Genomic DNA, 26834 nt, shown 5'->3' on the forward strand with positions numbered 1-26834 from the left:
TCCCCATTTGATGGACTTTGGGCCCTTGTCGAAGATCAGGTGACCGTAGGTGGATGGATTTACATCTGGGTTCTCAATTCTGTTCCATTGGTCAAGGTATCTGTCGTTGTACCAGTACCAGGCTGTTTTGACTACTGTAGCTATATAGTAGGTTCTGAAGTTATGTAGTGTGAGCCCTCCAGCTTTGTTCTTCTTCTTCAGTAGTGCTTTACTTATTCGGGGCTTCTTCCCTTTCCATATAAAGTTAATGATTAGTTTTTCCATCTCTTTGAAGTCATTCATATCATTTTTAATTATAATGAAGAAGTTCAACAGAATTGAAGACAACTCTGAATTACTAATTTATTCACCGTTTGAACAAAGCTGTCTGAAGTTCTTGCCGAAATATAGTAACATCCCTCGGTTTGCCTGAATTGTTGACAAGGGAGAGACTGGTCTTTTCAGTAACTATGGCATTTTCAAATCAGACAAATTGCCTGTCAGCTGGTGCATCCTGTAGTGTGGTCTGGATCATGAAAACTACTTGTATTTTAGATTAACTCTCTGTAGCCTGAACTGATGCCTTTCTTTTCTTTTTTCATAGTGAATTTTGTTGATGTTATATTCTGTACAGTACATATTCTGTTGGGAAATGGCAATGATTTTAACTAGATAGAAGCTTTGGAGGGAGCCCTGGTGGTGCAGTGGTTAAAGCACTCAGCTGCTAACCAAAAGGTCGGTGGTTTGAACCCACCAGCCACTCTGTGGGTGTCAAGACCTAGTGATCCACTCCCATAAAGATTACAGTCTAGAAACCCCTATGGGGCAGTTCTGTTCTGTCCTATAGGGTCCCTGTGAGTCAGAATCGACTCAGTGGCATGTAAGAACAACAATAACAACATAAGCCTTGGCTCTTTTTTTTGAAGAAATAATGTAGTTGCTGGACAGCAGACAGATTTGCTAGGAGATGAAGAGAGATTTGTCAGGTTTCTTTGTTTTCTGCCATGCCTCCAGATTTTCTCCTTTAAGATAAAAGTTGTGGGCATTTCCCACCAAAAAATACACATATTCATCTGTATAAGATTTTGAAGCCTTTAAATTTAGAATCCCTGGGACATGGATTGAGACTGTTATGGACTGAATTGTGTCCCCCCAAAGTATGTATTGAAGTCCTGGCCCCTGAGCCTGTGAATGTGACCCTGTTTGGAAATAGGTTTTTTTTTTTTTTTTTCCCCTTGTGTCATACCATAGTAGGGTGGGTCCTAAAGCTGATCACTTCTAAGTTATAAAAAGAATAGAATAGAGAAAGAGACATACACAGGGGAAGACGGACACCATGTAAGGACCTATGTACAAGCAAAGGAACACCAAGGATTGCCGGCAATCAACAGAAACTAGGAGAGATAACCACAGAAGGAATTGACACGGCTGAGACCCTGATTTGGACTTTTAGCCTCCAGTACTGTGAGAAAATAAATTTCTGTTCTTTAAAGCCACCCACCTGTGATATTTCTGTCATGGCAACACTAACAAACTAAGACAAAGACCAAGGCTCAATTCGTAAGAGGCAGAGTCTATGTAATTAAGGTAGTTGTGGTAGAGCAAAGGATAGTAGTAAGCAACTGTTGAAAGGAAGAGCAAAGATTTAACATTGTCCTCGGTAATCGACTGATTAGGACCATGGCCTACGTCCTAAGGTTTTCAGCTCTAGGGCCTAGGACTGAGCCTAAGTGAAGCATCTTGGCATTTTCAGTGGTTGATGTTGACTAGTAATTTTTTTCTATTAAAACGGATAGTTGAAGATTTAGCAAAGGCTGAAATTTGTTATTTTCTGAGGAAAAGTAGTATAGGGATAGAGATAAAATGTTGTAAATCAGAAGAAAGAATATAAGTTATAGGAAATAATTTACAAATGAATTTGTGTTTCTTAAACTAATACCTGGTCTGCACTTATTCTCAGGAATATCTGTAGACATGGTTACACAGAGTTTATACATAGATAGCAGATAGGTATTACATTAATAGAAAGAACCATCAATTCTAAGAAATAAATATCCATCCTCTGTGTGTGTGTCAGCACACCTGTGTATTCTGTGTATAAATATGTGTGTAGGGAATGGAAGATCATCTAACGCTAACCCCCCTCCACACCAAGTTCTTTAATACTGATCATAGGAATGGGAGTCAATTTTAATTTGATCAAAAGAGAATAGCAAAAGAGAATAACTGCAAAATATTTTACAGTTAACATAGCCACTGGGTTGGTAGCAATGAGACTCCATATTTACTACGGTTTCTCTTATTCAAAGAGATGTAATATTTACCCAGCTGTAGGTTGAGGCTTTTCACTGTGGTTTGGGGAGTTTATGTCTCCTGAGCTTCTAAATCACTGTTTTTTAATCTGTGGACCAGGACCAGCATTAAAGCAACAACAAAAAAAGAAAATATCAGGGTACATTGCACATGGTAAGAAAGAGTATTGTTGTATGAAATTTTTGTTTCAGTTATATGTGTATGTATGTGTTTATTAGATCATGTTTCAAAGATGTATTTCTTATGCTATTCTAAGTTATAAAGTGGTATATGTCGTTGATATAGTGATGATAAATTAGCCATTATTATGATAAATCAATTTTATCTTGATAAAGAAATCTCATTTGCTTCTAGTCCTGTGATTTGCAACATTGTATGACTTACCTTTTGAATTAGTCAGGTTATATTCCTGAAAACATTTAAGAAGATCGTCTGTCAGAGATGTTATATGTAGGATGAATTTCTGTTCTGTTTTGTTTTTTTTTTTAATGGAAAAGTTGCCTTCTCGGGTTCTTTCCAACTAATATTTCATAATTCTAACTTATTTATGGTCTTATTCCTAGAAAATGATGTATTCTTTTTGTAGAGTTTCTCCAGTTGTGCTGGAAATAACCTCAATCCGAATTGGCTTTGTTGAACTTGACAGTTTTGCAAGAAACATGACTGTAGAATTCTTTAAGTCTTTGCAAAATATTTAGTCTTGCAATAGAAATTGTGCTTCACTTGGCTTGCTTCGTTCTTTTATCCATTCTCTTCCATATTCTACAAGTGGAAAATTCTTTCTTTCAGTCAGTTAACATCTTTTTTACCTCCCTTCAAAAGCATTATATTTACCCTTTTCAGGAATTTCAGCCTGATTGATTATATTTCTTTTTATATTTTCAGTTCTTGCAAATAAATTTCGACTTGTTATATATTCTTTTACAAAGTGTTTTTATTGATTCACATCTCTACATGGTATTCTTTGTTTATAACAGCTTTATTGAAATATAATTTCCATATCATACAATTCACTTAAAGTATAGAATTTAATAGTTTGTATTATATTCACAGAGTTGTGCAGCCATCACCACAATCAATTTTAGCACATTTTCATCACCCCAAAATGAAGCCCTGTCCCCATTAGCAGTACAGGTAGTCCCCAACTTACGATGTATTCAAGTTACAACGAATGGTACTTATGACCGTCTGGTTTTTTTTAACATCTTATCGTTAGTAATATGTACTACATACAATGTTAAAATATATCTGTAAGTTTAAATGTAATGTTTCCAACCCCCAAAGACAAAGATCCTTATAAAGATACTGGTAATAGAAGGCAATAATAATGGAAAATTAAAAAAAATGAAGTATTTGACTTATGTCAGAACCAGCTAACCACAGAGTCCTTGGAACAGAACCCTGTTGTAAGTTGAGGACTACTTGTAATTCCCTGTTTCCTCCTTCCCACAGTCTCTGGCAACCGCTAATATACTTTCTGTCTCTGTAGATTTGCCTATTCTGGACATTTTATATAAGTGGAACCACAAAATATGTGGCCTTTTGTGCCTGGTTTCTTTCATACAGCATAATGTTTTCAAGTTGTTGTGTTATAGCATGTACTAGTACTTCTTTCCTTTTTATTGCTGAATTATGCATATAATGGAGCACTGGTACACAGTGGTTAAGATCAGCAGTTCGAATCTACCAGCTGCACCTTGGAAACCCTATGCAGCAGTTCTGTTCCGTCCTATAGGGTCGCTATGAGTCAGAATCAACTTGACGGCAGTGGGGTTGGTTTCTGGTATGCATACAGCACACTGTGTTTATTTATTCATCAGTTGATGGATATTTTTGTTGTTTCCACTTTTTGGCTATTATGAATAATGCTTCTAGGAACATTCATGTACAAGTTTTTGCGTGGGCATATGTTTTCATTTTTTTGGCTCTATACCTAGGAGTGGTTCGACAACTACACATGTGGACCTTGCCAGGTAGATTACACAGAAGTCAAACTGACTACATCTGTGGAAAGAGACAATGGACAAATCTCAGTATCATTAATCAAGACAAAGCCAGGGGCCCACTGCAGAACAGATCATCAGTTGCTCATGTGCAAGTTCAAGTTGAAGCCAAAAAAAAATCAATGCAAGTCCATGAGAGCCAAAGAACGATCAAAATACATCCCGCCTGAATGTAGAGACCACCTCAGGAATAGATTTTACACACTAAACAATAATGACCAAAGACCAGAAGAGTTGTGGGAAGACATCAAGGCTATCATACGTGAAGAAAGTGAAAAATCATTAAAAAGACAAGAAAGAAGGAACAGACCAAAATGGATGTCAGAAGAGACTCTGAAACCTGCTCTTGAAAGTAGAGTAGCTAAAGAGAATGGAAGAAATGATGAAGTAAAAGAGCTGAATAGAAGATTTCAAAGGGCAGCTCAAGAAGAGAAAGTACAGTATTATGATGAAATGTGCAAAGACCTGGAGTTAGAAAACCAAAAGGGAAGAACATGATCAACATTTCTCAAGCTGAGAGAAAAGAAAACTAAACTCTCAAATTGCACTACTAAAGGATTCTGTGGGCAAAAAAATTGAGTGACACAGGAAGTATCAAAAGAAGAGGGAAGGAATGAGTCACTGTACCAAAAAGAATTGGTCGATGTTCAACCGTTTTAGGAGGTAGCCTGTGATCAAGAACCATTGCTATTGAGGAAGAAGTTCAAGCTGCACTGAAGGCATTAATGGAGGAATTGATGGAATACCAATTGAGATGCTTCAACAAATGGATGCAATACTGGAAGCACTCACTCATCTATGTCAAGAAATTTGGAACACGGCTACCTAGACACCTCGAAGCTAGAAGAGAACCTATTCGTGCCCATTCCAAAGAAAGGCGATCAAATGGAATGCAGAAATTTTGGAACAATATCATTAATATCACGTTAGCAAAATTTTGCTGAAGGTGATTAAAAAACGACCACAGCTGTATATTAACAGGAACTTGCTAGAAGTTTAAGCCGGATTCAGAAGAGAACATGGAACAAGGACTGTCATTGCTGATGTCAGATGGATCTTGGCTAAAAGCAGAGAATACCATAAAAGATATTTACCTGTGTTTTATTGACTACATGCAGGCATTCAACCTTGTGGATCTTAACAAATTATGAATAATATTATGTAAAATGGAAATTCCAGAACACTTAATTGTGGTCATGCGGAACCTGTATATAATCAAGAGGTGATCATTTGAACCGAAGAAAGGAATACTGGGTGGTTTAAAATTGGGAAAATGTGTGTGACAGGGTTGTATCCTTTCACCTTACATATTCAGTCTGTATGCTGAACAAATAATCCATGAAGCTGGACTATATATATGAAGAAGAACGAGGCATCAGAATTGGAAGAAGACTCATTAACAACCTGCAATATGCATATGACACAACTTGTTTGCTGAAAATGAAGATGACTTGAAGAACTTATGAAGGTCAAAGACTACAGTCCTAGTGAATCACCAAACCTGGAGCTAATCTCAGGGACACCTGACATAGCATCAGATTAAGGAGCATTCTAAAAGTGCCTTATATGATTTTAATTTTCCCATTCTGCTCTCTCTTGTAAGTAATGGAAATACTTGGTAGAATGACAGTTGAATCTTTTGTAAGCTGGATATAGAATTATATAAATTAAGGAATAATTATTCAATTTTGAAAGGATTATTTACTTATGAAGAGATTCATCAATAACTCTGGAAAAGTAAGGAACTTCCTTACTTGATTTATTATAATTGAATTTAGAAATTCGAGTTTACTTCAAATTTTATAGGGACATTTCTGTTAAATAAGTTAATACACTCTTCTTTGTTTATTTTATGACAGAATTGTAGTGATACTCTGAAATCCCAATTGTATTTGTCCTGAGAAATTTGTGTTCTGGGAAATGGATACTGTTGCTTTAGTTATTCAGTTATTTGCCCCATTACTGCAAGGTTCCCATGTTGTTTATTTTAGATAGTTCATTTTGACACTTAGATAAACAGAAGCCAAACACACAAGCATACCCAGAATAAGTCCCTGAACTTTCTTCCAGGGTAAAGATAAAAGCATTTAGCCTTCTCTAGTATAGATAAATATATTACAACTACTGACAAATGGGTGTTATGTGATTCTTGGGTTGTTTAGATATAAAGTGGCAGTGAAGGTCTTAAAAAACATTCCTCCGATAAAACTCAAGGGAAAATTTATATTCATGCTTAGAATCTACTTTTTAAAAGATTATAAATTAGGCACAAGATTCTGTCACTCAGTAAAATATTTCTTCATATCATTTGTTCACAACATGAATAAAACATAGTAAATTTCCTGAAACTGTATTGTCCTGTTCTTGTTCACCTTTATGCTGTGTCCTGCCTTTTTAAATATAAACTTTATGGAGGTATAAACAGCATGTGTTTAAACTGTACAGTTTGATGAAGTTTGATCATTATGTATGCCCGTGAAACCCACCACCACAATCAGCATGCAGAACATTTTCATCACCCCTGAAAGATTCTTTGTGCCCTTTTGCAGTCTGTTTGTCCCTCTACCCCCAGCTCCAGGCTATCACTAATCTGTTTTAGATTATTTTGCATTTTCTAGAATTTTATATAAATAGAATCATATGGTATGGACTCTTGTACAGCAGCTTTCACTTAATCACAATGATTTTTAGATTAATCCATACGGTTGTGTTGCATGTAGTAGTCGTTGATTCCTTTTAATTTCTGAGTAGTATTTGATTATATGGATGTATCACTTGTATTGATCCATTCAACAATTTATGTTATGGACTGTTTGGGGCTATTTCAGGTAAGGCTATTATGAACATTCTTATATTAGTTTTTGTGTGGAGATACATTTTTATTTCACTGGTGTGCCCTACCTTTTTTCATTAAAAAAAAAAAATGATTCTAGTTATACTTCTTGTCAATGTTAAAAATTATGAAAATAAATAGTTCATTTATTCAATAAACCTTTATTGCAAGCCAGGGATAGAGTGCCAGGTGTAAACATGCAGCGGTGAACAAGAACTCAGCCCCTGCTCTCATAGAGCTTACTATTTAGTGAATAAGCCAGAAATAGAACAAATAATAAGTGTGGAGAGTGTGGGAAGAAGTGTAGAATGCTATGGTAGGGGAAGCATATGATAGGGGATTCTCCTCTCATGGGTCTGGGGTGATTAGGGAAGTATTCTCTGAAGAAGAAGTGCTTAAGTTAGGAGTTAAGTAGATGAGGCATTCCAGATGGAGGGAGCAGAATGCATGAAGTCCCTCCAGTAAGAAAGAGAATGACACTTTATGGCTAGGGTCTGAATGAAGCTGTAAGGATGTGCAGGTGCTAGATGATGCAGGACCTTGTATACCATCTTACGGATTTTGAAAATTATCCTGCAGGTGGTGAGAAACCGCTGAAAGGTTTCAAGCAAGTAATCGACATGTTCTATTAGTACCTAGTTCCATCACTTCCAGAAACTCTACCTGCCATCTTTAATTCAGTCAGTTACTTTTAGACATGTTTTAGTCAGGAATGTTATCAGCGAGATGAGCAGAACTTTGGAGTCAGACTGGGACTGCTATTCATTGTAATGCTTTATATATATTTTATTTTCCTATTTATTTTGAATTTAGAATTTAAATATCCAGAGACTATGGGAATACTAACATTTAAACTTTCCATTTTTGTAAGAAAGACTGTTGGCAGGAATTAATTTGGGACAAAGGCAAGACACCTGGTATAAAGTGCTTCGTTACAGCCTGGTGACCACTTGTAGCCTAATCACTTGTTAAGGTACTGAGAACTCTTATATAGTACTTACTCTGAGTAGGAAAGGCAGTCTTTTTTGGAGGAGCAGGAGTTATTAGAACAGTTCTCAGCTGTGCTTTAAAGAATAAAACCAAAAAGTCAGTATAAGCTCAGACTGTTTTGGTTTATCTACAGTGCATGGTATATTTGTATAAACTATATAGAGTTGCGGGGCCTTGGTGGCATAGTGGTTAAGAGCTCTGCTGCTAACCAAAAGACCAGCAGTTTGAATCCACCAGCTGCAGCTTGGAAACCCTATGGGGCCGTTCTACTCTGTCCATAGGGTCGCAGTAAGTCAAAATTGACTGGACAGCAACGGGTTTGGTGCTTTTGGTTATACAGAGTTGCACTCTCTATTATGTCACTAGCCGTATGTGAATATTTACATTAAAATTAAACAAAAAATTCAGTTCCTCAGTTGTATTAACCATATTTCAAATCCTTAATAGCCATGTGTGGCTGGCTAGTGGCTACTGTAGTGGATAGATAGTACAGATTACAGAATATTTTCATCATCACAGAAAATTATATCGGACAGCACTGATGTAGAGTATTTTGGAAGTCTTTCGAGATAGGTAGGGATCCTGTAAAAGAGATTTGTCCTATTTGGGGTAAAAGGCAAGACTCTGATTGCTTTTTACTTGGAGTCTACTTTCCTTAATAAAAACCCATTATCATGAACACTTAAGAAGTGTTCTGGGGGAGATAATTAGTTTATTATCATGCTGTGTTCTTTTATATAAGTTTTATTTTAAAATTAAAGTAGTAGTACTAATAAATTATTTCCGATTTCATCACAAAGGCCACTATGTTTGTTTCTATATATATATAGCACTTTTCAAAGCCCTTTCATATACATTTGCTAGCTACTGTAAACTTTGAGATTGGAGATATAGTATACATACCTCCACATGTAAGTATCTTTTAGAAGGTGCAGAGTAATCTGAACTTTTCTTTATAGTAATTATAAATGTATAAGTTGACCTGTTTTCTTCCCTGCCTCCCTTCCTTCTTGTTAAAAAAAAACACACCAAATTTTTAAGGGGACTATACCTTCCCAGGACCCCTGGTAGTGCAGTGGTTAAGTGCTTGGCTGTTAACTGAAAGGTCGACGGTTCAAACCCACCAGCCATTCAGTGGGAGACAAGACCTGGCGATCTGCTCCTGTAAAGATTACAGCCTAGGAAACCCTCTGGGGCAGTTGTACTCTGTCCTGTAGGGTTGCTAGGAGTTGGAATCAACTCGGCAGCACACAACAACATACCTTCCCAGAATCTGATATACCAGCGTTGGCCACGTTGTCCCTTTTTTCAGAATAGCTTTATCACACACAGAGAGAAAGGGGAGAGACTAGTATTAGCATCTGACTCAAAATAATGATATTATGCCTCATATTGTATTGTTTTGAGCTAGAATAATAACCTTATATTTGAGTTTTGCATCTTGTAGCTGTCAACTCCTGTTTAATCCTTTATTGCTACAAAAGATGAAGAATCTTGTTCACTGCTTTTTCCCCAGTATTCGATACAATATTTGTCACAAAGAAGATATCGTATAATTATTTGTTGAACGAACTCTGAGCCCATGACAGTTGTTTGTACATAGTTTTAAATTTCCCATAGCATCTAGCACAGTATGAGTACATATTAGCCACTGAGTCAGAACTTGTTTATTAATGCATGATCCCTATATGTACTGTTCTGAGACATCCATTTCAAGATGCAACATGTGGAAATCATATTTTAGAATAGTAGAAAATAATTGAAATTTGTTGACCATTTATTGTAACTGTCAGCATAATAAAATCCTATAATATAGTCCCATGAAATGGATCTTGAAGTTGGTTCCATTATAGTGAATCTATATTGTTGTTGTGTGCTGTTGAGTCAATTCCAACTGATAGCAACCCTATAGGACAGAGTAGAACTGCCCCATAGGTTTTCCAAGGAGTGTCTGGTGCGTTTGAACCACTGACCTTTTGGTTAGAAGCCAAGCTCTTAACCACTGTGCTACCAGGGCTCCTGAATCTGTATTAGTGTAACTGATTTATCTTGAGCAGCTTATATCTATCTACTCATTGCTATCAGGTCGATTCTGACTCTTAGCGACCCTATAGGACAGAGTAGAACTGCCCTGTAGGGTTTCCAAGGCTGTAATCTTTATGGAAGCGGACTACCACATCTTTCTTCTGCGGAGCGACTGGTGGGTTTAAACAGCCGACCTTTTGGGTAACAACCAAGCACTTAGCTACTTCACCACCAGGATTCCTTAGTTTATATCTATAATGATATATTTTTTTAATGAAAGAGGAAATGGAATAATAATAATATCATTAATTTATTTTTAGCAAGGTATTGTTTAAAAAAAATTATAGGTAAGCCATTAATATCTTTGGAAACATGCCAACTTCTATGTCAAACTTTAATTTTTTTTTCCCTAACATCAGATGATAAAAATGAGATTATTTCTACCCAAAGGGCAAAGCATAGGCCACTAGTTTCATTTTGTTATGAATATGTGTGTGTATAAATTAAAAAATATATAATCAGTTGAAGTTCCACTCTGATTTCATTCCCCTTCCTTCTCCTACCAACTAACCACTCTTCTGATGTTGGTATGAATCCTTCTTATTCATGTAATTATAGTTTTAGCATATAGTGTATGCATCTATAAACAATCTAGAGTATTATTTTGGATTGTTTACTTTTACATAAATGATATCATATTGCATAATCTTTTTAAAAATCATTTAAAAATTATTACACAAAAGGTAAGATTAACATTCCCATATAGTGTGCTAATTGCATTATATAAATATCGCCTTATTTAATCCTCACAGCAGTCCTTTAAATTAGGAATTTTTCTTTCTGTTTTTACAAATTAATATACTGAAGCAAGTGAGGGAATTGGGATTCAAACCCTGGTTCACCCTGGTTCTGAAGCCATGCATTTATCATATACCAGGCCTCTTACCTTCCTTTTCTTTGATAGTGCCAGGATTGAATGACTACTTGCAGGCTGTCTGTTATGTATATGCCACAATTTGGGGCATTCTTCAAAGAAATACTCTTTTTTTTTTTTAATTTTTTTTATTGTACTTTAGGTGAAGGTTTACAGAACAAATAGTTTCTCATTACACAGTCAGTACACATATTGTTTTATGACACTGGTTAACAACCCCACGACATGTCAACACTCTCCCTTCTCAACCTTGGAGAACCTTTTTTTCTTTTTATTTGGTGAAAATATACATAGCCAAAGACACAGCATTTCAGAAATTTCTAGACATACAATTCAGTGACATTGATTACATTCTTCTAATTGTGCTACTATTCTCACTATCCTTTTCCAAATTATTCTATCACCGTTATCTTCAACTCACTGGCCCCTAGGCTTCCCATCAAACCTTTTGAGTTGCTGTTGTCAATTTGATCTCATATAGATAATAATTTTTTTTTTTTGTACCTTAGATGAAGGTTTGAAGAACAAAGTTTCCCATTAAACAGTACACATATTGCCTTATAACAATGGTTAACAACCCCATGACATGTCAACACTGTCCCTTCTCAACCTTGGGTTCCCTATCACCAGCTTTCTTGTCCCCTCCTGCCTTTTAGTCCTTGTCCCTGGACTGCTGTGCCTCATTAGTCCCGTTTTGTTTTATGGGGCTGTCCAATGCCCCCGCCGAACTGTGAACCTTGGGAGTGACTTTACCTCTGAGCTAAAAGTGTGTCTGGGGGCCATACTCTCGGGGTTTCTCCAGTCTGTCAGGCCAGTAACTCTGGTCTTTTTTTGTGAGTTAGAATTTTGTTGTACATCCTTCTCCAGCTCTGTCCGGGACCCTCTGTTGTGATCCCGGTCAGAGCAGTCAGTGGCGGTAGCCGGGCACCATCTAGCTGTACTGGACTCAGTCTCGTGGAGGCCGTGGTAGCTGTGGTCCATTAACCCTTTGGACTAATCTTATCCTTGTATCCTGTTCTCTTAATTCTCCCTTGCTCTGGCAGGAGTGAGACCAGTGGAGTATCTTAGATGGCTGCTCACAGGCTTTTAAGATCCCAGACGCTACTCACCAAGGTAGAATGTAGAACGTTGTCTTTATAAACTCTGTTATGCCAATTAAGCTAGATGTTCCCCGAGACCATGGTCCCCACAGCCCTCCGCCCAGCAGAAATATTCTTTACACTTGTCTTCTTAACAAAAAATTTTATAACATCCGCCTTTGAGAATCCGTTGATTTAGAAAATATGTAATGATAAAGAAACTTTGGAAGGATGCCCAAGTAATTAAGAATAGTGGTTTTCTGAGACAGGAGGAGAGAACATTGGAATAGGCATATGGGAACAAGGGTAGGAGTGAAGCTTTTCGCTGTATATCTTTATATTCTTTCTTGTTTTTTTAAACATGTAAAAGTATTATTTAATAGTTAAAGAGCAATTTTTATAATTCCTGAATTTACTAATACTTTAAAGTGGCATTTTTTTACTCACAATGGCATCCGCTTATATTTACAAAACAATAGTGATTATATCTGTGGACATATTTATTGAGTCTGCAGATGAGCAGATGCACCTCAGACCCCTTGCAACAATACTGGGGTACTCACATGGTTGAGGCCTAGCAGGTTGGGAACTGCTGTTCTAAGGCTGTCTAGGATCAGACTTGTTTAATTATTCATGTAATTCCCTAATGACTACAGATTTGATCAAAAGCAATTTACTAAAAAATGAATTGTCTGTGATTATAATTTCATAAAAACAACAAAATAATTAAAGGATTATTTTTCCAGTTACTATTTTAGTACACTAAGGGCACAGTTTTGCCAACTTTTGTGTTTCTTTGGACATTTTCAGTTTTTTGCCCTTATGTACTTTGCTAGAAATATAAATTGATATATGAAAATACGTTTTTGTTGTTGTGGGCAGTTTTTTTTTTTAGGTGATATTCACATAACAAAAAATTAACATTTTAAGGTACACAATTAAGGAGTACTTAGCACATTCACAGTGTTGTGCATCCACCACCTCTGTCTAATTCCAAGATGTTTTCATTATCCCAAAATAAAACTGCATATCCATTAAGCAGTCAGTACACATTCTCCTCTTCCACCAGTTCCTATAAACCACTAGTCTGCTTTTTGTCTCTATATATTTATCTATTCTGGACATTTCATATAAATGGAATCATACAATATGTGGCCTTTTGTTTCTGTCTTCTTTCACTTAGCATAATGTTTTCAATGGTCATCCATGTTGTAGCATGTATCAGTACTTCATTTCTTTTTATGGCTAAGTAATGTTCCATTGTATGACTATACCATACTTGGTTTATCGATTCATCAGTTGACGGAACTTTGGGTTGTTTTTGGCACAGTTCTTTAGTTCTTCTTCTTTTTTAGTATGTTTTATTTTAGTGAAAAACAAAACATACACTCATTCAACAATTTTTAGATGCACAGTTCATTGACAGTGGTTACATACTTCACGTTGTATCATAATTCTTACTATCTCTGCCCATATTGTTTCACCGTTAACTTATAGTCTCTGCTGCTTAAGATTTTCATCTGTGCTTCAGAGTTACTGTTGTCAATTTGATCTTTTATAGATAATTATTTAAAAGGGCACAGTACTCAAGGCAAACCTTCTTTATTAATTGAGCTAAATTGTTGTTTAATTTAAATATAACTTCATGGGATAGATTTGGTTCAAGGTTTAAAAGTTATTTCCAGGCAATAGATTTGGGGGTTCCTCCAGTCTCAGTGTATCTAGTAAGTTTGGTTTCTAATAAGAATTTTAAATTTTATTCCACAATTTTCTTCCCTTTGATCAAGATCTGTCTACTGGGTCCCTGATCAAAACATTCGGGATTGGTAGCCGAGTACCATCCATTTCGTCTGGTCTCATGGCAAGGGAAATAATAGTTCATGGAGGCAATTAGACGTCAGATCATTTCCTGCTCCGATTCCTGGGTCTCCTTCTTCCTCTGTTGCTGCAGGAGAATAGAGACCAATCATATCTTGGATGGCCTCTAGCAAGCTTTTTTTTTAATTGTGCTTGAAGTGAAAGTTTACAATTCAAGTTAGTCTCTCATACAAAAATTTATACATGCATTGTCTTGTGACCTACTTGCTCTCCCCATACTGTGACAGCACACTCTTCCTTTCCACCACAGATTTTCCGTGTCCACTCAAGCAGTTCCTGACCCTCTCTGCCTTCTCAGCTGGCCTCAGGACGAGAGCTGCTCATTTAATCTCATGTATCTACTTGAGCTAAGAAGCACACTCTTCATGAGTATCATTTTCTGTCCTGTAGTCTAGTCTAATCTTTGTCTGAAGAGTTGACTTCAGGAATGGTTTTAGTTTTGGGCTAATAGACAGCCTGGGGGCCATGTCTTCCAGGGTCCCTCCAGTCTCACTTAAACCATTAAGTCTGATCTTTTTATTAGAATTTGAATTCTGCACCCCACTTTTCTCCTGCTCCATCAGGAACTCTCTGTTGTGTTCCCTTCTAGCAAGCTTTTAAGACCCCAGCACTACTCACTGAACTAGAAGGTAGAGCAGAAATTCTGAAAACAGTATTAGGCCAATTGACTGGATATACCCACGAAACCGTGACTTGAAACCTCTGAACCAAGAAAACCAATCCCATGAGGTGTTTATTTGTACCTAAGTAGTATGCACAGCTGCAACCCCCCCACCCACTTTTTTTGCTGCTGCTTTTGTTATAAAACTATATATACCATTCTATTCATTATGGCCCCTCCTTTTTCTGGAGTAAGCTGAGTGATATCAGTTATAACAGTCAACTTGTGTAACCATTACCCTTAGTCAATGCCAACTTTCCTATCACCATAGACAAATATTCAGTACTTTCCAAAGATTGATTCTCCTCCCCTGCTCCCCTTCCTCCCATGGTAACCACTAGTAACCACTGGTTTTTTATGTATTTATCTATTCTTGTCATTTCATATAAGTGAGACCGTACAAAATTTGTCCTTTTGTGATTGATTTATTTCACTCAGCATAATGTCTTCAAGGTTCAAAATATATGTTTTTTAAGACCAGCATGCCCCTTAAATATCCCTCAAAACATGGCTGACAAGTAGAATGTGATAATTAAAATTTAAGAAAAGTTAGGAAAGAGTAATTTCAGAATTTCAGATCCTTTTAATTTTTTTTTAATATTGTCTTTTAGATGAAAGTTTACACAGCAAATTAGATTCCCATTCAACAATTTATACACAGATTGTTCTGTGACATTGGTTACAATCCCTATAATGTGTCAGCACTATCACCATGTCCACCCTACCCGCACTCGTTTCCATGAATCCAGTTTCCCTGCCCCTCCTTGCCTTTTTATCTCTGCTTTTGTATAAATGTTGACTGTTTGGTCTTGTATAGTTGATTGTTTAAAGGAACACATTCCTCAGAGGTATTATTGTTTATTTTATAGGCCAATCTATTATTTGTCTGAAAGGTGACCTCTGGGATGGCTTCAGTTCCAGGTTCCTCTAGTCTGTATCTCGAGGGTTCCTCTAGTCTCTATCAGTCCAGTAAGTCTGCTCTTTTTTATAAATCTGAGTTTTGTTCTACATTTTTCTCCCATTCTAACTGGGACCTTCTGTTGTGTCCCTGGTCAGAACAGTTGGTAGTGGTACCCGGGCACCATCTGGTTCTTCTGGCCTCAGGCTTGCAGAGGCTGTGATTCCTGTGGGCCATTAGTCCTGTGGACTAATTTCTTCCTTGAGTCTTTGGTTTCCTTCACTCTCCTTTACTCCAGATGGGAAGAGACTAATAGTTGTATCTTATATGGCCGTTTGCACGCTTTTAAGACCCCAGATGCTACTCACCAAACTAGGATGTAGATCATTATCTTTATGAACTAAGTTATGCCAGTTGACTTAGTTGTCCCACAAGACTATGGTTGTGAGCCTTCAAACACAGTGAATCAATCCCGTGAGATGTTTAGGTATGTCCAGGAAGTAGCTGTAACTCTGCCCCCGCCATGTGCTTTATTGTATATATGAATATATACGCAGCACCTATAAACATATGTATGCATATGCCCTCAAATATGCCTATGCATGCACATGTACTCCTGTACACCTTCCTACCCCCATATAAAATACGTATCTACCTATGTAATCACTCACATTTTTTTTGCTTGTTATTACTATTGTTGCAAAATTGTGTATCTTATAGCATTTACCATAGTTGTCCTTTATACTTGCGTACCTCTCAGTGTTTTCATTTACGCTGGTCAAGCTATGCTGACTTCCCCCATATTGTGTATTGACTTTCCCATCACCAGAATTAACATGTGTCTACTGTCTAGTAAGAGATTCTCTCTCCCTTCCATCCCTGGTAACCATCAAATTTACTTTCTGTGTTTACACCTATTCTTGACTTTTTATACAAGTGATATCATGCAATATTTGTCCTTTTGTGTTTGACTTATTTCACTCGGCATAATGTCCTCCAGATTCATCCATGTTATCAGATGTCTCACAGACTTCTCGTTATTCTCTATAGTTGCATAGTATTCCATTGTATGTATGTACCACAATTTGTGTATCCATTTGTTCATTGATGGGTACTTAGATTGTTTCCATCCTTTTGCTGTTGTGAATAATACTGCAGTGAACATAGGTGTGCATATGTCTATTCGTATCACTGCTCTTATATCTCTAGGATAGATAGATACCTAGGAGTGAGATTGCTGGATCATAAAGTATTTCTATTTCTAGCTTTTTGAGGAAGCGCCATACCGTTTTCCATAGCGGTTGTACCATTTTACAATCCTACCAGCAGTGTATAAGAGTTCCAATCTCCTCACAACCTTACCAGTATTTGTTGTTTTCTGTTTTTTTTTTGGATCATTGCCATTTTTTGCAGGCGTGAAATGATATCTCATTGTAGTTTTGATTTGCATTTCTCTAATGGCTAATGATCGCAAGCATCTCTTCGTGTATTTGTTAGCTACCTGAATGTCCTTTTTGGGGAAGTGTCTGTTCATGTCCTTTGCCCTTTTTTTTTTTTTAAATTGTGCTTTAGGTGAAAGTTTATGGTGGAAATTAGTTTCTCATTCAAAAATTTATACACAAATTGTTTTTTGACGTTGGTTGCAATTCCTGCCTTGTGTCAGCATTCTCCCTCATTCTCTTCCCACCCCTGGTTCCTCATGTCCATTTGTTCAATTTCCCTGCCTTTTAGTCTCGCCCATTTAGTCTCATATGCTTGATTGAACTAAGAAGCACATTACTCACATGTGTTATTGTTTGTTTCATAGGCCTAACCATGCGTCTGTCAGTTTGTCATACTGTGGTGGCTTGTGTGTTGCTGTGATACTGGAAGCTTTGCCACCGGTACTTCAAATACCAACAGGCTCACCACTGGTGAACAGGTTTCAACGGAGCTTCCAGACTAAGACAGACTAGGAAGAAGGACCTGACGGTCTACTTCTGAAAAAAATTGGCCAGTGAAAACTTCATGAATAGCAGCAGAATATTGTCTAATATAGTGCTAGAAAATGAGCCCCTCAAGTTGGAAGGCACTCAAAATATGGTTGGGAAAGAGCTACCTCCTCAAAGTAGAGTCAACCTTAATGACATAGTTGGAGTCAAGCTTTCGGGACCTTCATTTGCTGAAGTGGCATGACTCAAAATGAGAAGAAACAGCTGCAAACATCCATTAATAATAGGAACGTGGAATTGTACGAAGTATGAGTCTAGGAGAATTGGAAGTCTTCAAAAATGGAGTGGAACGTATAAAGACCGATTCCTAGGCATTAGTGAGCTGAAATGGACTGGTATTCGCCATTTTGAATTGAACAGTCATATGGTCTACTATGTCAGGAATGACAGACTGAAGAGGAATGGCATCACATTCGTCCTCAAAAAGGAACATTTCAAGATCTATCCTGAAGACCAGTTAATACGACTATTATTCGTATTTACACACCAACTACTGCTACCAAAGATGAAGAAATTGAAGATTTTTACCAACTTCTGCAGTCTAAAATTGATCAAACATGCAATCAACATACATTGATAATTACTGGTGATTGGAATGTGGAACTTCGAAACAAAGAAGGATCAGTAGTTGGAAAACGTGGCCTTGGTGATAGAAGCAGTGCCAGAAATCCCATGATAGAATTTTGCAAGATTAACAGCTTCTTCATTGAAAATACCTTTTTTCAACAACATAAGTAGTGACTATACACGTGGACCTCACCAGATGGAATACATAGGAATCAAATTGACTACATCTGTGGAAAGAAATGATGGAGAACCTCAATATCTTCAGTCAGAACAAGGCCTCAGGCCTACTGCGGAACAGACCGTCAATTGCTCACATGCAATTTCACGTTGAAGCTAGAAGAAAATTAGAGCAAGTCCATGAGAGCCAAAATTCGACCTTGAGTATATCCCATCTAAATTTAGAGACCATCTCAGGAATTGATTTACGCATTGAACGCTAATGACCAAAGACCAGACGAGTTGTGGAATGACATCAAGGACATCATACATGAAGAAAGCAAGAGATCATTAAAAAGATAGGAAAGAAAGAAAAGACCAAAATGGATGTCAGAAGAGGCTCTGAAAGGTGCTCTTGAACGTAGAGTAGCTAAAGCAAAAGAAAGAAATGATGAAGTAAAAGAGCTGAACAGAAGATTTCAAAGGGCGGCTTGAGAAGACCAAGTAAAGTATCATAATGAAATGTACAAAGACCTGGAGTTAGGAAACCAAAAAGGTAGAACACGCTCGGCATTTCTTAAACTGAAAGAACTGAAGAAAAAAATCTAAGCCTCGAGTTGCGATATTGAAGGATTCTATGATGGGCTCAAGCATAGCAATGATTGTGAGGGTGGCACAGGACCGGGCAGTGTTTCATTCTGTTGTGCATAGGGTCTCTGTGAGTCGGAACCGACTATGGCACCTAACAACAACAACAGGAAAAATGTTGAGTGACGCAGGAGGCATCAAAAGAAGATGAAAGGAATACACAGAGTTACTGTACCAAAAAGAATTGATCAACATGCAACTGTTCCTGGAAGTAGCACATGATCAAGAACCGTTCGTATTGAAGGAAGAAGTCCAAGCTGCACCGAAGGCATTGGTGAAAAACAAGGCTCCAGAAATTGATGGAATACCAATAGAGATGTTTCAACAAACAGATACAGCGCTGGAGGTGCTTACTCGTCTGTGCCAAGAAATTTGTAGGACAGCTACCTGGCCAGCCAACTGGAGGAGGTCCATATTTGTGTATATTCTAAAGAAAGGTGATCCAACAGAGTGCGGAAATTATCAAACAATATCATTAATTTCACACACAAGTGAAATTATGCTGAAAATCATTCAAAAGTGGCTGTAGCAGTACATTGACAGGGAACTGCCAGAAGTCCAAGCCAGATTTAGAAGAGAACATGAAACTAGGGATATCATTGCTGATGGCAGCTGGATCTTGGCTGAAAGCAGAGAATACCAGAAAAATGTTTACCTGTGTTTTATTGACTATGCAGAGGCATTGGACTGTGTGGATCAAAACAAATTATGGATTACATTGCGAAGAATGGGAATCCCAGAACATTTAATTGTGCTCATGCGGAACCTATACATAGAACAAGAGACAGTTGTTTGAACAGAACAAGGAGATACTGCGTGGTTTAAAGTCAGGAAAGGTGTGCGTCAGGGTTGTATCCTTTCACCATACTTATGAATCTGTATGCTGAGGAAATAATATGAGAAACTGGACTGTAGGCAGAATGCAGTGTCAGGATTAGAGGAAGACTTGTTAACAACCTGTAATATGCAGATGACACAACCTTGCTTGCTAAAAGTGAAGAAGACTTGAAGTATTTACTGATGAATATCAAAGACTACAACCTTTAGTATGGATTGCACCTTAAGATAAAGAAAACAAAAATTCTCCCAACTGGACCAATAGCAGCATCATGATAAACAGAGAAAAGATTGAAGTTGTCAGGGATTTCATTTTACTTGGATTCACACTCAGTGCCCATGGAAGGATCAGTCAGAAGATCAGACAACTATTGCATTGGGCAAATCTGCTGCAAAGACCTCTTTAAAGTGTTAAAAAGCAAAGATGTTACTTTAAGGACTAAGGTGTGCCTGACCCAAGCCATGGTATTTTCAGTCCCCTCATATGCATTTGAAAGCTGGACAGTCAATAAGGAAGACTGCAGAAGAATTAATGCTTTTGAATTATGGTGTTGGTGAAGAATATTGTATATACCATGGACTGCCGGAAGAACGAACAGATCTGTCTTGGAAGAAGTACAGCCAGAATGCTCCTTGGAAGCGAGGATGGCGAGACTTCGTCTCATGTATTTTGGGCATGTTATTAGGAGGGATCAGTCCCTGGAGAACGACATCATGCTTGGTAAAGTCAGCTAAAAAGAGGGAGGAGACCCTTAACATGATGGATTGATACAGTGGCTGCAACGATGGGCTCAAGCATAACAACGATTGTGAGGATGGCACAGACTGGGCAGTGTTTCATTCTGTTGTACATAAGGTAGCTATGAGTCAAAACCGACTCAATGGCCCCTAACAACAACATCCATTTTTGGCTGAAGGTGTACTTTGGGAGTGGCTGCAGTTCTGAGTTAGCAGTGTGTCCGGGGCAAGAGTTTCAGGGGCTTTGCCTGTTTTTTGATTGGATTGTTTTCTTATTGTTGTTGAGGTGTTGAAGATCTCTATGTATTTTAGAGATGAGGCCCTTGTCAGATATGTTGTTAACCAAAAAAATTTTCCCAGTCTGTAGATTCTCTTTTTACTCTTTTGGTAAAGTCTTTTGATGAGCATAAGTATTTAATTTTTAGGATGTCCCGATTATCTAGTGTATCTTCTGTCGTTTGTGCATTTTTAGTTGTATTTGATAGTGTCCTTTTAATTTTTTAATATTTTTTTTATTGAATGAATTTTGAAACTCTTATTGTCGAGGTAATGTATGTCTTCATTATAGAAAAGGAAATGAAAGTGGTAGAGAGGTAAAAAGTACATAAAGAATATTCAGTCCTTTTCACTCAGATAATTATTACTTTCACCTTTTGTTTTTGCTATTGCAAACAATTTGGAATATAAAAAATTGGTTGCAAGTAATTAGAAATCCAAAAGAAAAAGAATTAAAATAAAAATTCGGAATTTTATGATAAGTTGCCCAAATGCATAAGTGGTTGTAAAGTCATTCCAAGAGGAGAATGACAGGAGTTCTGGGATCAGACAAACATGGGTTAATATCCTACTGATTAATAGCTGGGTGACTTGAGATAACTTTCTTATTCCTCCATATGACTTAGGGTCCTTTGTAAAAATGAAATGACAATGCTCACCTCATGAGATTATTGGGAGATTCACCAAAATACCAATTGTAATTGCCATTTAACAGTTAAATGTATAATTTTTTTGATCACAGGATAACAAGTGTTTGCTATAATGTAAGGTGGCTAGTTTATTTTTGAAAAGGATACAGTTTTTGACCAGAGATAGAAGATTTTTGATTATGAAGTTAAATACTAAAATATATATATATATATATATATATATGCACTCTCAGCTTAGTATTCATGTTGGCATTCTGGGATAAGCATTGGCTAGATTTGGTTAGGATTTACCAGTTGACAAATTTAGACTGAAGCAAACCAGTTACTGTCCAGTTGATTGTGACTCATAGCCACCCTATAGGACAGGACAGAGTAGAACTACCCCATAGGGTTTCTAAGGAGCAGCTGGTGGATTCAAACAGCTGACCTTTTGGTTGGGACTGTATGTGATCTGTGACAGTATAATGCTAGAGCAAATTGTTTGTAATTATTCTCTTTGTTTCAACCCCACATTATTTATGAAGAATTCAAAACAGAGATTGCTGAGACTGATTCTAACAAATGGCATAAAAAAGCTGCAAACACTGCTTTCCTTTGTTTTGCCTAGTGCAGTGTAGTTAGAATTCTTGCTAGACAACCTTTATATTGTATAAAAATTTTCTGAATCATAATTTGAAAGAAAATATTACTTATAAAATAGCACATTATATTTGGCCCACACTAATGCCCCTTCATAAAATAATTTCTTAGAAGTAGGGTGAAAGGACTTTAAGAAAAAATTATTTAGTGTAAATTGAGGGGTGTTAAAGATATGATTCGGTCCCCTTCAATTTTACCTTTACTGCTTTATTATTTACTTCAGCTTAGTTTTGGGGGAGGATAGACACAGATGAAGTTAGATATTTTTGTTTATTTTTGCCTTCTTCTATAAGAATAATTTTAGTTTTCAGTCATCAAATTACTTAATAATGGCACTAAAAATTTTACACACATGTCCAGGCCTTTGGATAATTTTCAACTGTAAAGAAAATCTAGGAAAAGCAAACATTTTCTTTTTGCTTTTGTTCTTCCTCAAGGATATACTTTTTCTTTTTCTTTTTAAATTAAATATTTATTTAACTTACATTAAAGAATTATTTAGTTATGATCTGCTGACTTACAAGTACAGTTAGATCTCTTAATCATTAAATCAATATTCAGTAGAAAAACCAGTTAAAATGGATAACAGAAAAGGGAAAAAAATACTAGAATATCTTAGTTGTGGAAAACTTAGAGATATTGAGTTCATAAATTAATTCTGACCTTTCCAACAATCAAGACAAAAAGGGAAACAGTGTATTATGTAACTTTTCAATGTCTGATAGTAGATGAGGAACACTTAACCTGTGTCACAAAATGGAGTGGGAAAGGGAAAGGGAATTATGCCTTATGGATAGTTATGCCTTTTCAGATTTACATTACAGGTTGTTTGTAGTTTGAGTCTTCTAAATACAAATCTTTGTGTTCTCTGCACTTTGTATCTGTTGACATCCGTGTGATTTGAATCTTTATAATAATTAATTGGTAAAGAGTTTGCTAATTGGAAGATAACCTAAGGAAATACTGTTGTTAAATGTGGAAGATAATCTAGTAAATATAGTGAAGCTTGCCATTAAAGAAGGAGTTTGAATATGTGACTACATGTGGTAAAAATGTGATAGAATTATAATTAGGCTAATGTCTTAGAATTAGTTTTTACAATAAGTTACACTGTATTTTCTGGCCATAGTTAGTGATTTTAAAATGTGGTTATAAAGTCACGTTTATTTTCCTGCTGATTACTGTCTGTATTTTGGTCTCTCCAAATAGACTGTATGAGATGCTTGAGGCAAGAAGTCCTGTATTACTTGTGAATTCCCTATTTGTCTAGCCTAATACTTTTTAAGGTATTTTCCATTGTAGTAGATATGGCAGTTTTTTGTGACTAAATAAGGAGTCCTGGTTGCACAATGATTAAGCACTCGGCTGCTAACCGAAAGGTTGGCAATTTGAAACCCTCCAGAGGCTCTGTGTTAGATAGACTTGGTGATCTGCTTCCATAAAGATTACAGTCAAGAAAACCGTATGAGGCTGTTCTACTCTGTCACGTGGTATTGTTTTATGAGTTGAAATCGACTCAGTGGCACCAAACAACAAGGTGTTTAAATGGGCTTGGCCACATACATAGCTTTTGGTTTTTTTATTTCTTCTCCAGAGCTTCATCCTCATGTTTGTAGGTTTAGAAACATTATTTTAATAAATTATCTCCAGTACTAACATACTAGTCAGTGAAGCCATGCTAAGTAGGTACACATCTGAAATGAAGGAATAGACCGTTTGCACCACCCAGAAACTTGGAGCACGGGCACTTGGTTTGTTGATATTTCTTTATTGGAACACCAAAATTATTTAACAGGAGAAAGAGTGGTGAGAATAATGTGAGTCAGATTGGATTGCTTTTGAGAAATGAGTTTAAAATTTTGCTTCTAGTTTAAAGTTAAAAATTAATGAACAGAAGGAAGTTATTGAATAAATCTAAAATTACAAAATTATTTAAGCCTTGTTAGGGATTGAGTAGAGAAGTTTATAATGTATTCATTATATAAGATTTTATATAGTAATGTTTTTCAAGGAATATGGTAAAATTAATTTGTCATTCTTTTGTTTCCTTTATTTTAGCTTCCCAGAATCAAGAACGGTTATGTGCATTTAAAGATCCATATCAACAAGACCTTGGGATAGGTGAGAGTCGAATCTCTCATGAAAATGGGACAATATTATGCTCAAAAGGTAGCACCTGTTATGGCCTTTGGGAGAAGTCAAAAGGAGACATAAATCTGGTGAAACAAGGCAAGTAATACTTTTCTTATCTGAAGTGACTTTGTGTTTTATACAATTAAAGTTTATCTAAAAAGGAGGTAGATTAAAACCTTTTCCAGGAACATCTGCTTGAGCATTATGCTCTTTTAAGTTCTATCGATATGGGATCAAATTGAGGTAGTGAGTTAATGTTAATGGGGGAGGAACAACACAGAAAAGGAGGGTGAGAATTGTTGCACAACTTGAAGAATGTAATCAGTGTCACTGAATTGTACATGTGGAAAACTGTTGAACTGGTGTATGTTTTGCTGTGTATATTCTCAACAACAAAAAATAAAATAATTTTTTTTTATGTTAAAAACCCTCTCTAGGAAACAATTTAAATGTATATATCCATGTATGTATTTACCCACAAGCCCCAGATTTACAAAGGGCAATTGTTTCTTAGCTTATTTTAGTAATATCTTTCTTATTATAATGTTAATACATCCTCATTGTATGATGTTTGGAAAGTATAGAAAACTATAAAGAAAAAAGTTTACAATTCTGATTTTTTTTTAAAAATTATTTCTTTCAGGCGTGTTTTCTGTGAACCTCGATGTTTATATATGTGTGTGTTTCTTTTTTCATATTTAGGATAACACTATAAAAACAAATCTCATACCCCTTTTTTCTCATCTTAAATTATATCATGAGTATTTTCCCATGTCTTTAAATATTTACTGAAAACATTTTTAATCTCTGCACAAAATTTCATTGTAGACATGTAATGCAGTTTACTTATACTTTGTTGTTGGACATTGTATTATTTTTAAGTTATTCGCTATAATAATGCTGCATTGAACATCTTTGAACATAAATGTTTATTTTTTATTTTTTATTGTGCTTTAGATGAAAGTTTACAGCTGAAGTTAGTTTCTTATACAAATATTTATACTCATATTGTTATATGACCCTAGTTGCAATCCCTATAATGTGACAGCACACTCCCCCTTTCCACCCCAGGTTTCCCGTGTCCATTCAACCAGCTCCTATCCCTTTCTGCCTTCTTGTCCTGCCTCCGGATAGGAGCTGCCCACTTAATCTCGTGTTTCTACTTGAACTAAGAAGCACACTCTTCACAAGTATTATTTTATGTTTTATAGTCCCGTCTAATCTTTGTCTGAAGAGTTGGCTTCAGGAATGGTTTTAGTTCTGGGTTAACAGAGAATCCAGGGGCGATGTGTTCTGGGTTTCCTCTAGTCTCAGTCAGCCCACTAAGTCTGGTCTTTTTACTAGATTTTGAGTTCTACACCCTACTTTTCTCCTGCTCCGTCAGGGACTCTCTGTTGTGTTCCCTGTCAGGGCAGTCATTAGTGGTAGTCGGGCACCATCTAGTTCTTTTGGTCTCAGGCTGATGGAGTCTATGGTTTATATGGCCCATTTGTCTCTTGGGCTAATATTTTCCTTGTGTTTTTGGTGTTCTTCATTCTCTGAACGTAAGTCTTTGATTATATCTGATTATGTCTTTGAAATAGATTCCTCAAAGTAGAATTATCTTTAAGGCTCTTCATAAAAACTGCTGTTTGGCTTTCTAGAAATGCTTATATATAATTTATATTTCTTCCAGCACTGTATGAGAATATCTGTGTTACTGAATCCTTGTTATGGTTGTGTTATTATTTTTTAAACCTTGAACAATTTAATAGGTACAGACAAAAATGAGATCTTACTGTTGCTTTAATTTGTATTTCTTAGATTAATAATGAACTTAAACATTTCATTAATGGCTTGTGTGTGTGTGTGAATGCTTGTGTATTTTTCCATTTTTCTGTTTCTTAAAAGTGTGCCTATTGATTTGCAAGAGTATGCATAGCTTAGGTATACTCACTATTCACATTTATTGAAAATATTTCTTAGATGTTGTTTTCCTTTTGGTTTTGTTTGTCATATTGTCTCCTAACTTCTTTACATTAATATTGATTTGTAGGATGTTGGTCTCACATTGGAGATCCCCAAGAATGTCACTATGAAGAATGTGTAGTAACCACCACCCCTCCCTCAATTCAGAATGGAACATACCGTTTCTGCTGCTGTAGCACAGACTTATGTAATGTCAACTTTACTGAGAATTTTCCACCTCCTGACACAACACCACTCAGTAAGTAAAGTAACTTATATATTTTATAATTCCTTTTTCCAAAGATTTGAAAAATATAACAATATTCAGCATTGCCAGAGTGAGAGAGAGAGAGAGAGAGGGTCTCACCATCATAGCACTACATCTACAAACATCTGAAATCCAAAAGAGATGTACCTCAGTCAGAAATAAATCCTCCTGTCCTAATGAGTAGCCATGGTACTCAGGAGGAACAGTCATTGAAGTAGTTGTCTTTCTTTAGCAGTTTCGACTTGTAACTTACCTTCCTTTAACTTTTCCCCAGTCATTATGTTGGCAGGCACTAAATATCAAGTGTCCATATCTTGGGCCCCCTATAAAATTAGGGAAAATCTGATAGACCAACCACATGACCGTAAATGAATATCTGTAACGGTACTGG

At 36.5% G+C, this 26834-nt stretch overlaps 1 protein-coding gene across 2 annotated transcripts in view; it reads left to right on the forward strand.

Annotated features, from left to right (window-relative positions):
- Positions 1-26834, forward strand: part of BMPR2 (bone morphogenetic protein receptor type 2) — a 173131-nt gene that overhangs the window by 82055 nt on the left and 64242 nt on the right. For both annotated transcript variants that reach the window (XM_023733002.1, XM_023733003.1), the window contains exons 2-3: positions 24154-24324; positions 26264-26434. In XM_023733002.1, the coding sequence (XP_023588770.1) occupies positions 24154-24324; positions 26264-26434 (342 nt within the window). The remainder of the gene's footprint in view (positions 1-24153; positions 24325-26263; positions 26435-26834) is intronic.

The sequence above is a fragment of the Trichechus manatus genome, unplaced genomic scaffold (genome assembly GCF_000243295.1).
Source record: "Trichechus manatus latirostris isolate Lorelei unplaced genomic scaffold, TriManLat1.0 scaffold00056, whole genome shotgun sequence".
Classification (NCBI taxonomy): domain Eukaryota; kingdom Metazoa; phylum Chordata; class Mammalia; order Sirenia; family Trichechidae; genus Trichechus; species Trichechus manatus.